This window comes from Camellia sinensis, chromosome 8 (assembly GCF_055761805.1).
Source record: "Camellia sinensis isolate YWXY chromosome 8, ASM5576180v1, whole genome shotgun sequence".
Classification (NCBI taxonomy): Eukaryota; Viridiplantae; Streptophyta; class Magnoliopsida; order Ericales; family Theaceae; genus Camellia; species Camellia sinensis.
Genome location: NC_138968.1, coordinates 62,815,047 through 62,827,341, shown reverse-complemented (window position 1 = coordinate 62,827,341; position 12,295 = coordinate 62,815,047). Strand labels below are relative to the sequence as shown.

The 12,295-nt window shown below is 34.5% G+C and overlaps 1 protein-coding gene across 1 annotated transcript; it reads left to right on the top strand.

The window, feature by feature from the left end:
• Nucleotides 1–1,347: 1,347 nt before the first annotated feature.
• Nucleotides 1,348–7,488, top strand: LOC145796958 (uncharacterized). The gene is made up of 2 exons (XM_082882782.1): nucleotides 1,348–1,797; nucleotides 4,390–7,488. Exons 1-2 carry the CDS (start codon nucleotides 1,675–1,677, stop codon nucleotides 4,720–4,722), a joined length of 456 nt encoding a protein of 151 aa, XP_082738908.1. The 5' UTR covers nucleotides 1,348–1,674; the 3' UTR covers nucleotides 4,723–7,488.
• Nucleotides 7,489–12,295: the final 4,807 nt, after the last annotated feature.

Here is a 12,295-nt window from a genome sequence, read left to right as displayed (position 1 = left end):
CCTCTCAAATTGACTACTCATATAATTTTTAAAAACTGCCAACTGAATTTGTAGTAGACTCTACTTCCCAATTTGGATGTTTGACTTAATATTAAGATCAAACGCTCTTCAAAGTGCATTAAAAACATTTGAAGCGCCCTCCTTTTATTATACTGATAAATAGAGCCTTTAAACACACAAAGCACCGAGTGTTTTTGTCTCTCAGGAATCTCACGTCGCCGGTTTCTCTTCTCTCTATCTCTGAGAAGAGTGCTCTAGAAAATTCAAACCCTATCCATTTCTCACCGTTTGTCTCCCTCAACCTACCGGCTGTTTCCGTCACTGGTCACCGCCATTCCCTGCAGAACCCCCAGCTCTCTTCCTTCCCTCCGTAAAAAAAGACACTGAGCAGAGGCAAACCAGAGAAGGAGGAGAAGGAGGAAGAGATCAAAAACTTTGCCTGCTATGTTAACAGCCAAGTGATCAAATTAGGGTTTTCAAATCTTCAACACTCCCTTCATCGTCTTCTTCTTCTTCTTCTTCTTCTTGAGAGAGAAAGTACGAGGGATACGAGCTTGGATCTTTTCGATCCGAGGACGGTGATGGACTCCGACTACTCCCCCAACGGCGGTCGGGACGGCGATTTCGGCTTTGCGTTCAACGATAGTAACTTCTCCGACCGAGTGCTCCGAGTCGAGATCATGGCCGATTTGCCGGAGACTCAGTTGGACGGCGAGGGATGTCACAGTCTCGCCGATTGGGCTAGGCATCGGAAGCGCAGAAGAGAAGACTTCAAGAAAGATAACGGTTAGTTATCTGTGTTTCATGATGGTTTTTGTGTTGCTTGAATCTGCAGTATTTGCGTTTTGTTTTGATTTTTTTTTTAATGATAAAACAAGTGTGTATTTAGATGTTTTTATGTGTGTATAATTCAGTTTGGTTGGTGAGAAAATCTGGGGATTCATCAGATTAACATAGCAGGCAAGTTTTCGATCTCTTCCTTCCTTCTCCTCCCTCTTTGGTTTGCCTCTGCTCAGTTTCTTTTATTTATTTATTTATTTATTTTTTAAAATTTCCTTCAAAACGATGTCATTTTAAGGAGCCACACGATGAGCCGCAGAAAATGGCGACCGACGATCCGGAGTCTCCATCTCTGGGTCCTTCTTACTCTCTCTCTCTCTCTCTCTTATTTATATATTCCCATTAATGTATTCAATAATGGATGAAGTGAAAAGGTGGATGGTTTTCGATAAATGCCTCTGCCATAAAACGTGTATATCATTGATCACTTATGTACTAACACTTAAAAAATTATTATATAAAAATGTTTAAATATATTATTTGAATAGTGTTGTAAAATTTTTTTAACTGAAATTTTAGTTATTTAAATATATTATTTGAGGTCGGTTGATTTTGATGATTCCAATTTTTGAAAAATTGTGGGATAATAATTCAATTTGAATATTCCTATCGTAAGCATAATGCTATTGATCTGTAAAAGGGGGGAAAAAGATAAAAAAAATATATGTTCTAAGAAAAATGTTGTGTAAAGATATGAAATGTTGGTTTCTTTGCGTTCCTGAATTGGGTCTCAGTTACAGTTGAATTTAATGTTGTGGTTGGGTGTTCTTCAGTTTCGGATGAGACAAAGTTTTTCGAGGCTTCAAGAATGGGAAACTTAATTCCGCTTCGCAAATGCATTTTATCGGACACTTGACTCCGGTGCTTGCTTATAGATGCTTGGTTAAAGAAGATGATCAAGAAACTCCGAGCTTTCTGTTTGAATCGGTGGAGTCTGGTGTCCGTGCTTCAACTGTTGTAAGTGGTTTTTTTTTTTTTTTTTTTTTTTTTTTTTTTTTTTTTTTTTTAAGTTACTTACTCAAAAGTTCTATTTACAAATGTTATGGTAGCTCATATTCTATCTAAGATTTTTTTTAGAATAATACTAGAAACTCCAAAAGTTCTATCAAAAGTTTTACCAAATGTCTCACATGGTGTGGGAGACATTTGGTATAAATTTTGGTAAAACTTTTAAGATTTCTAGTATTTTTTATTTTTTATTTTTTTGAACCAATAAATCCCTTATTTAGTAAAATTGAGAATGTTATCAATTTTTCTCAATTTTTAAAACTAAAAACATTATCAATTTTACATAGTAATGTTCCAAATAATTGTTTCACTAATTGAGGGGGAAAATAACAGAGTATGAAATTAAATGCTTGTCTTTCTATGTATTGGTTTAATTCAATTATTCAATAAAACCAATAACATTGTCAGTTTTTTCTAGTTTTAAACCTGATAATATTATCATCTTTTTTCATTTTTAAAGGTTTTTTTTTTCGTCAATGTTCTATCATCATAATCTTTTATAGACACAAAATTTAAGTTTTGCATAAAAAAAATAATTCAATTCTTTTAATTTTTTCAAAAAGTTTTTTTTTAATTTTTTTTTATAATTTTTTCAATTTGAAAGTTTATAGTTTGAAAGTTTTGAAAATCAAAATAAATGTCAAATCATCATGTTTCTTTATAAATAATCATTATTTGAAAAATAATTCCAATTATTAAAAATTTAATGGGATTTGAAAATCTAAAAAAATCTTAATAGAGTATATAAATTCATAAATTAAAACTTTTGTTTAATTATTACTAGGTGTTTGAACAAGAGCATAGTAAGCCACCGATAATAAATTACTAATCAAAAACACAAATTTGTCATTCTTTCTTACTTGCTTTTATTGTGCTCAAATTCTATACGAAGGCGATCTTCAATCCGAACTTCCATCTGCATGGTTAAACGGTTAGAGATTGAGAAAATCCTATTGGGATTTGGCGATTGTGTTATGCTTTAGACAAACGTATACTAAAAATATATAGAATTGGAAATTAGAGTTGCTAACATTGTTTATACTTCCCCATCTAATACATAATTTCTCATGAATACGAAGCATGGCATAATGTAGATAATATAATGCTCTCTCTTTCTTTCTTTCTTTTTTTTCTCCCTATAATTGCATAAGCCAACACTATAAGCACCTTGATCCCAGCCATAGACTCTAGCCTACTCTTCGAAATGGCCACTGGTCAACAAAGATCAGTTAGTGCGAATGTAAAAGACATTGCAGTACCACACTGGCCTTAATAGTATTGTTAATATTGGGAGGTGGGCAGTAATTGCGAACCTGATGCATAAAAATTGAAATAAATAGATTAGAACAATAAATTGATAATTGATAAATTTCATGAACAACACAACAAGTGGAGTTGGTTTGATGTTTATTACTACATTTGCATTATATTTATAGGTTCTGACAAAGTACGTTCCTAAAAATGGGCATTTTGGTTTCAAGTCTCTACCGGTTGGAAATTCTTTGGGAATCTTATGGATGCCGAAAATTTGTCAATTGTGGTGGAAAAATCATGGAGTCAGGTTGAAGGGTATCAGAGGTGTTAAAAAGAATTTGGTTGAGCTTGCTGAGTTTGTTTGAATGTTTTTATTTTTATATGTATTTGTTTTATGTTTCTAGGTTTTGGGAGTTGTTTTTTTTACCAACAACCTTATAATCACTCTGCTAGCTGGGGTTTTATTTGTTTTGTGTTGATAGCAACAAAGTCTTCCCTGTTTCTATGGTGTACTTATATTTACTCTAAATAAATTTATTTTCTAATTTTTTTTAAAAAAAGATTTATTTTCTTTTACCTTAACTGCTTTTGAGACCTTCTATCTGAATATTTGACCAAAATAGGAAAATTCATCATTTAGGAAAGTTTTGGAGTTCTTCTCCATTTTTGATTCAATCAAATACAATTCTCAATTTTTAAGTCAATTTGATTTTTTATTCAACTAAAAAACATATGCTTGGGTTTGGTTGATTGTACATTTGACAATTATGTGAGAAGGAACTCCATTTCTCCTTTTGCATTAAACTCTCTCTATTATCTAGTAAGGAAATCCGTTGTATCGTTTTTCTTTTTTCTTTTAATTTTTTGGAATGAAAAATATCTGTCGCTTCTTGATTTCTAGAATCTTAAATGAGTTTCAAATATTGTGGTTGCACCTAATACTTTCATATTGAAATCATTTTATTTTTTTTTTACATTTTTGCTTACTAGATTGAGCAGATTGGAAAAATCAGTGTATGCATCCTCATCTATGTTCGATGCTTATGTAGTTGGATTTATGTTGATTAGTAGCTGACTTAGTTAGATAAAAATATGTGTTTGGATTTATGGCATTTTTTAGTTGTGGCAAGTAACAACTGTGGTAGGATTTATTTTTCTCACGTTTTTCCCTTAGTTATCTTCCATTCCTCCAAGCCCCTGACATCATTATTCTTATCATTAGAGTTTCTTCATCATCATTATCATTGTTGTTTCGTTTCATTATTGTTTGTTATTATTTTGATGCAGGTTAAGCCTACAAACTCAAGTGTTGCTGGGATAAAGCGCAAATTTGAAGCATCAGTAGCTGAATATGGCGATGGTACTCCCTCTGTGAATGTGGGCAAAGAAATACAAAAAGAGTGGAGCTGTGCTCTCTGTCATGTCACTGTCACATGTGAGTGGCTTTTGCAGGAACATTTGAAGGGAAGGAAGCACAAGGCAAAGGAGAGGGCATTACGGGAAAGCAATACAAAAGTGAACAATAATGCCAACAATTCAAATCAGTTGGTTGTGTCTGTGCCTGTCTCAAGTGGCCATATGAAGCCAAACCCTAGACGGGCACCGGGAAGGAAATCATGAAAAAATGAATGATATGGACAATGTGGCTAATGGAGTGCAGCAAAAACCAAACTTGGAGAAGATAAATGGTGGTGCCAAAGAGAGTGAAATACAGACAAATTTGGAGTCTGATTTCAAATTCTGGTGAACAATGTGTAATGTTGGAACCGAAGTGTTGATGACCGCTCATCAGATGAGGGAAAGGAGCACATAACTTTGTTGCAAGAAAATGGTGGCGGTGTCATAGCTATAAAAAACATGCTAGATAAAAATCAGAGTTAGTTATTATAATCAAAACTTATAGAGGCAATGGAGTCCTACCAAAGAATAGGTTGATCACTAATTTGCTAATTACACCTCCCAATATCTGTATATATACATTGATGGCAATGAAAGAAAGCAGCTTCCATCAGTTGATTTGATATGAATTTATGGGTTTTTTATGGCAATCAAATGCTACTATTTTGTTGTTGTAAGCCTTGATTTTCTGGATTCCCCAATTCGAAGAACTGAAGCACAAGAAAATTTGTATTTGTGAACAGTAGGCAATTCTAGATTTGGTGATAAGGCAATTATGGCAATCAGATGCTACTACTGTTCACAAACACAAATTTTCTTGTGCTTCAGTTCTTTGAATTGGGGAATCCAGAAAATCAAGGCTTACAACAACAAAATAGTAGCATCTGATTGCCATAAAAAAACCCATAAATTCGGATCAAATCAACTGATGGAAGTTGCTTTCTTTCATTCCCATCAATGTATATATATAGATATTGGGAGGTGTAATTAGCAAATTAGTGATCAACCTAATCTTTGGTAGGACTCCATTGCCTCTATAAGTTTTGATTATAATAACTAACTCTGATTTTTATCTAGCATGTTTTTTACAACTATGATACCGCCACCATTTTCTTGCAACAAAGTTATGTGCTCCTTTCCTTCATCTGTTGAGCGGTCATTAACACTTCGAAACCAACTTTACACATTGTGCACCAGAATTTGAAATCAGACTCCAAACTTGTCTGCATTTCACTCTCTTCGGCACCACAATTTATCTTCTCCAAGTTTGCTTTTTGTTGCACTCCATTAGCCACATTGTCCATATCATTCATTTTTTCATGATTTCCATCCCGGTGCCCATCTAGGTTTGGCTCCATGTGGCCACTTGGGACAGGCACAAGCACAACCAACTGATTTGAATTGTTGGCATTATTGTTCACTTTTGTATTGCTTTCCCGTAATGCCCTCTCATTTTCCTTGTGCTTCATTCCTTTCAGATGTTCCTGCAGAAGCCGCTCACATGTGACAGTGACATTACAGAGAGCACAGCTCCACTCTTTTTGTATTTCTTTGTCCACATTCACAGAGGGAGTACCATTGCCACATTCAGCTACTGATGCTTCAAATTTGGGCTTTATCCCAGCAACACTTGAGTTTGTAGGCTTAACCTGCATCAAAATAATAACAAACAATAATGAAACGAAACAACAATGATACTGATGATGAAGAAACTCTAATGATAAGAATAATGATGTCAGGGGCATGGAGGAATGGAAGATAACTGAGGGAAAGGCATGAGAAAAATAAATCCTACCACAGTTGTTACTTGCCATAACTAAAAAAGGCCATAAATCCAAACACACATTTTTATCTAACTGAGTTAGCTACTAATCAACATAAATCCAACTACATAAGCATCAAACATAGATGAGGATGCACACACTGATTTTTCCAATCTACTCAATCTAGTAAGCAAAAATGTAAAAAAAATAAAATGATTTCAATATGAAAGTATTAGGTGCAACCACAATATTTGAAACTTATTTAAGATTCTAGAAATCAAGAAGTGACAGATATTTTTCATTCCAAAAAATTAAAAGAAAAAAGAAAAACGATACAACAGATTTCCTTACTAGATAATAGAGAGAGTTTAATGCAAAAGGAAAAATGGAGTTCCTTCTCACATAATTGTCAAATGTATAATCAACCAAATCCAAGCATATGTTTTTTAGTTGAATAAAAAATCAAATTGACTTAAAAATTGAGAATTGTATTTGATTGAATAAAAAATGGAGAAGAACTCCAAAATTCTCCTAAATGATGAATTTTCCTATTTTGGTCAAATATTCAGATAGAAATTCTCAAAAACAATTAAGGTAAAAGAAATAAATCTTTTTAAAAAAAAATTAGAAAACAAATTTATTTAGAGTAAATATAAGTACACCATATAAACAGAGAAGACTTTGTTGCTATCAACACAAAACAAATAAAACCCCAGCTAGCAGAGTGATTATAAGGTTGTTGGTAAAAAAAAAACAACTCCCAAAACCCAAAAACATAAAACAAATACATATAAAAATAAAAACATTCAAACAAACTCAGCAAGCTCAACCAAATTCTTTTTAACACCTCTGATACCCTTCAACTTGACTCCATGTTCCACTTTCTACATGTTGACACCATGGTGTTTGATAAACAAGAAAGCTGATTGTTACAGCTAAGTGATGAGTGTTGCATTGCCAACAACTGTGAAGAATGGTGATCATAATCATATCTGGGCACTATTGGATCCCAAAATTTGTACTTGGACAGTTCTTTCATAGTGTAGATCATGTGATTTAAAACTCTGGATAATTGCGTAATCAAATGGCAAAAATTTGCCATCTTTCATAGTGTAGATCATGTTGATAAATGAATCTTATGTTTGGATACTTTTTTTGATCTGTATGTTTGAGGTTGTTATCAACTTGATATGATAGAAGTTGAGAATGAAAGTTAGTATGCAGGTTGTTTGGTGTATGGATATTGGATTTTTTGGCTTGCTTCATAGTTGTTGTTTCTGCTTGGTTTGTTAACAGTTGCATTTTATAAGCTATTGTCTACATACTGTTAGGCAAGGTTATATTCCTATATATATATATATATATTATATTAAAAATAATCGTCTACGGCATATAAAATTATGTCATGAAAAGTGTAATGATTTATGACATGCAAGAAAATACCGTAAAAGATTATATACGGTATACAAAGTATGTCAGAAATATATTAAAAATAACATTCTACAGCATACAAAATTATATCGTGAAAAGTGATGATTTATGACATGCAAGAAACTGCCGTAAAATATTATATACGGCATACAAAGTATGTCATAAATATATTAAAAATGACATTCTACGGCATACAAAATTATGTCGTGAAAAGTGTGATGATTTAGGACATGCAAGAAAATGCCGTAAAATATTATATACGGCATACAAAGTATGCCATAAATATATTAAAAATAACCTTCTATGGCATGCAAAATTATGCCATGAAAAGTATGATGATTTATGGCATGACAAAAATATCGTAAAAAATTATATACGACATACAAAGTATGTCATTAATGTTTAATTTATTACTTTTTACAACTTTACCTGCATGCTGTAAATGATGCTCAACTTTCCACGGCATGTCATATAACAGCATTTGTGTGCATGCCGTGGAAGAATTTCTACGACATGTATTGCAAGCCGTAAATATTCGATTTTGTTGTAGTGATTGTGTTTGATCACGTAGAGAAGGTACTCTTTACTCATTAAATGTCTTAGATCTTGCACATAATATATAATTCAAGTCTCCACTTATGTCTTTCCATCACCTCTCATGTCCAATCCAGTCATCTTGAAGCCTTTATTCTTCTAATTCCCTTTTAGCATTGGAAAACAATGCAGTTAAGTTCTTAGAAAGAGCCCCTTCTAATGCAAAGACTAATTACACAAAAATACATAATGGAATGGCAAATACCTGTGTTTTTTTTTTCCCTTTTCTCTACCTTTTCCAAGTGTCAGATGCATGTCACTGGAAGAAGTTTTGTTACATATGTATCATGCCATAATTTGTACAATCTATTTGTTAGTAGCTATGGAGAGAGGTACTAACTACTTTATTTTGGTACTAGATTTATGCTTTAAAGGGCAATACCAAGCTAGAAAGGATAGTGGGTGTCAGGGGCGGAGCCAAAGAAAGCCTGGAGGGGGGGGGGAGGTCACCTGCCCTCCCCTCAATTTTGAATTTTTTTTTTTTTTTTTTTTTTTTTTTTTTTTTTGTGATCATATGCAAAATGTATTCTCTTTTTTTTTTCCCTTAACATTTTCTTTGGCTAAGGAGTTGTTGTATTGTTCACAATAAGTAGTTATTTGATACCTTTGGAGCACTAAGTGATATTGTTTATGTAGTAGTATAAACCAATAGTGTAGTATGAAATCTTATGGATTGAATCTAATTAACTTATTATTTTCAGGTAGTTGACAAACTACTTAGTGTGATTTATGATTTCTCATGCTTTGAGCATCACATAGACAACGCCATACTCTCATCTCTTTAATATTTTCTGTAACGCCCTCAAAAAAATACCCATTATATATCATTGACATGCATTGTTTAAAGAGAACACTTTAATAATTCCTTATAATGTCCATCAGAGTCTTACAAATAATAAAAGCATTACATGCAACATCAAAGTAAATGCCCTACCGGCTTACATCTTTCCAAGCCAGAACTTGGACACAAAGTATGAGTTTTAAGTCAAATAAAAATAAGCCCTAGGCTTGAGTGTTTACATGTATTAACAATGAAAAATAAATAACTAAAAGTAGTCTTCCAAAATCCAAGTCCTTCCAAGCTAAGTCCTTGGAGGTAGCTTATCACCTGAATCTGAAAATGATGTTCCCATAAAGGGTGAGCCACAGCCCAGTAGAAATATACTAAACCACATATAAGCAATGAATAAAGCAATGGCATTCAACAGATGGTTAACCAAGATAGTCCATTACTTCATTTTACAGTCTCATAACACTATTGTCTAAAACTCATTTTACCTTCCAATTTTATCAACATGGCTCAGAACCTGGCCAAACTTACAACAGTGAATTACATAAATCATATTCACATCCTTCCATTATTAACAAACAAATGAGACTCAAGCTCAAATCAAACCACTTCATACTTCCAGATTGATACACATTTTAGTGCTGCATCAATAAAACACTTCTATAAATAAGCACACATAAAAGTGATGCTAATGGAGTCCATCCCCTATCTCCTCCCAAACAAAATCCGGTTTAGAGGTCCATCCCCTATCTTCCCCTAAACCGTGGAGTACATCCCCTATCTCCTCCCACACAAAAACAATGAATGCAAATGCAATGCTCAACCAATACACGTATTTTCTGAATCAATGCAACAGTCAAAATTAATGACTTAACCAATATGATTAGTTTCAGTTATTCCTAATCCACATGCAATGTCTACAACAATCACGACTATCCTCCACCGATAGCCCAAAACAGTTATTTCTAAACTGGAAATAACTATGGCAACAATTCAATAGACAAATGATATCAATTACCCAATTACGCCATTTAATCAATAAATTTCCCAATTCCATGAATTACTTATACAAATTAGTTCAATAATACAACTATGGTTTTTCCCAAAATTTACCAAAGTATCCCCAACATATCAAAATACCAAAACTTAGAACAAAACCTATAAAATGGAGTAGGAAATCCCTACCTCGAAGAGAGTAACCCGAATGGAGAAGATGGAGATGAATGCCCAAATACCAAAGTGCTCCAAATTGCCAAAAGTTCAGATTAAATGGAAGCCCTCGACTCCCTCTATCTTTTTAATGAAGGATCTAGGGTAGAAACACACCCTAAGTGGATCAAATCTAAGAGAGAAGGTGAATAGGGAGAGAGAGAAGTCGGACCTAGGGTTTGGAATCAAAAAGAATATGAAAAAGACTGATCAAAACCCGCTGTTGCGTATATAAACTGGACAGGCTCGCTCGAGCGAAGACTTGGTCGCTCGAGCGACCAGACACAGAGAAACTACGCTCGAGCCAAGGAAGCCTTGCTCGAGCCAACAAGCCAAAAGCTCGCTCGAGCGAAAGAAAGCTCGATCGAGCGAAGAACTCAAACCCTCAGGTCTGTAACCAGACACACGCTCGAGCGAAGGAACAATTGCTCGAGCGAAGAACGAACTAACTCGCTCGAGCGAAGAAAAGCTCGCTCGAGCCAAGAATGCAAAGCTACAGGTCCAAACCATAAACAAACTCTCGCTCGAGCTACCAAACCCCGGCTCGAGCGAAGAACCAAAAACAACAGCTCGCTCGAGCGACAAACTCCTCGCTCGAGCGAAGATCCAAAATACTGGACAGCAACACTTGATTTCTAAACCCAACCAACTTGAAACAAACCAGCCCAACACATCCTATAATTCCAAATGAGAAATAAGGGACAACAACAACCGTTATACAATGACAGAATCTACGGAACCTAAGTCCGGATACAATAATCAAATGAGAGAAGACCGGGGTCGCTATATTTTCTGTCAAATAAAAATTAAATAGATTTTATAATAATTTGTGCTATAAATGATGTGTTTTTATTTTCTAAAATTAGGAATTTTGATCCATAATTTTTTGTGCTAAAATTACAAACTTACATCACTATCCCGCACCGAGCTATTACACACTATTATAGAATTTTGATTTGTTCATATTAATAATGCTTTTTAATTTCTTATGCTTAAATTTAGCTCATAAAATTAATATTATCTTAATGTTGATCATGAATTTTGTTTAAATAAAAAAAATTGTAATTAATAAGTGTCTCCTCTAACTTAATTTCCTAGCTACGCCACTAGTGGGTGTCATAAGACGAGATGGTAGGATATAGAAGGCGATAAACTAAAAATATTTAAGAATAGAATGAATAAAAAATGTAGTTGGGACTTGGAAGATGATACTTACACTATGTGGAACTCGATGGCCAATTGTATGAGAAGAATCTCAAGGAAAGTCCTTGGAGAGTCAAAAGGAAAGGGACCCAACCCTAAGGAAACTTGGTGGTGGAGGGAGGAGGTTCAAACGGTAGTAAAGACAAAAAAAAAAATAGTGCTTTAAAAAGTGGCAGAAGGATAGAACTGAGAAAAACCTTAAGAGCTATAGATTGGATAATAAGGAGGTCAAAAAAGTGGTGATAGATGCTAAGTTGAAAGCGTATGATGACCTATACACTAGACTAGATAGTAAGGAGGGAGAGAAGAGAATATGCAAACTTGCTAAGATGAGAGAAAGAAAAATAAGAAATTTTAATCAGGTTAAGTGCATCAAGAGTAAGGACTCTAAGGTGTTGGTAAAGGATGAAGAGATTAAGGAGAGATGGAAGAACTATTTTGAGAAATTGTTAAATGAGGAACATGGAGGTAGGTGTAAACACCCCATTTTTGACCGACCTTAAGACTCAGACGTCACCGATTGAGCGCTCGATGATGATGCATATTGTGCTCGTTCTGAGATTTCAGAGTCTCGGCTACGAGCCTTGCCTCTGGACTTCGGGGCTCTTTTGTGCTTTGCCTCGGTTTGCGAACTAGGTCCTGTTTTCTCTATTTTCTCTTCCCAAAGGGAGGGAGAGGTCTCGTAGACCATCTCTCAGTGGCCGTAGGCTACGTTTCGTGGTCGTAGGCCATTTTTCCCGTTTGGAGGCTAGTTTCCGGTTTTCGGAGCCGTCGGCCGTGCGCCTCGGTTCGGGATCGCTTAACT

Bases quoted from the DNA above. Each gene is read 5' to 3' on its own strand.
- LOC145796958 (XM_082882782.1), top strand. From the start codon at position 1,675: ATGCATTTTATCGGACACTTGACTCCGGTGCTTGCTTATAGATGCTTG. The intron at 1,798-4,389 runs GTAAGTGGTTTT...ATTTTGATGCAG, and splicing joins GTGTCCGTGCTTCAACTGTT to GTTAAGCCTACAAACTCAAG.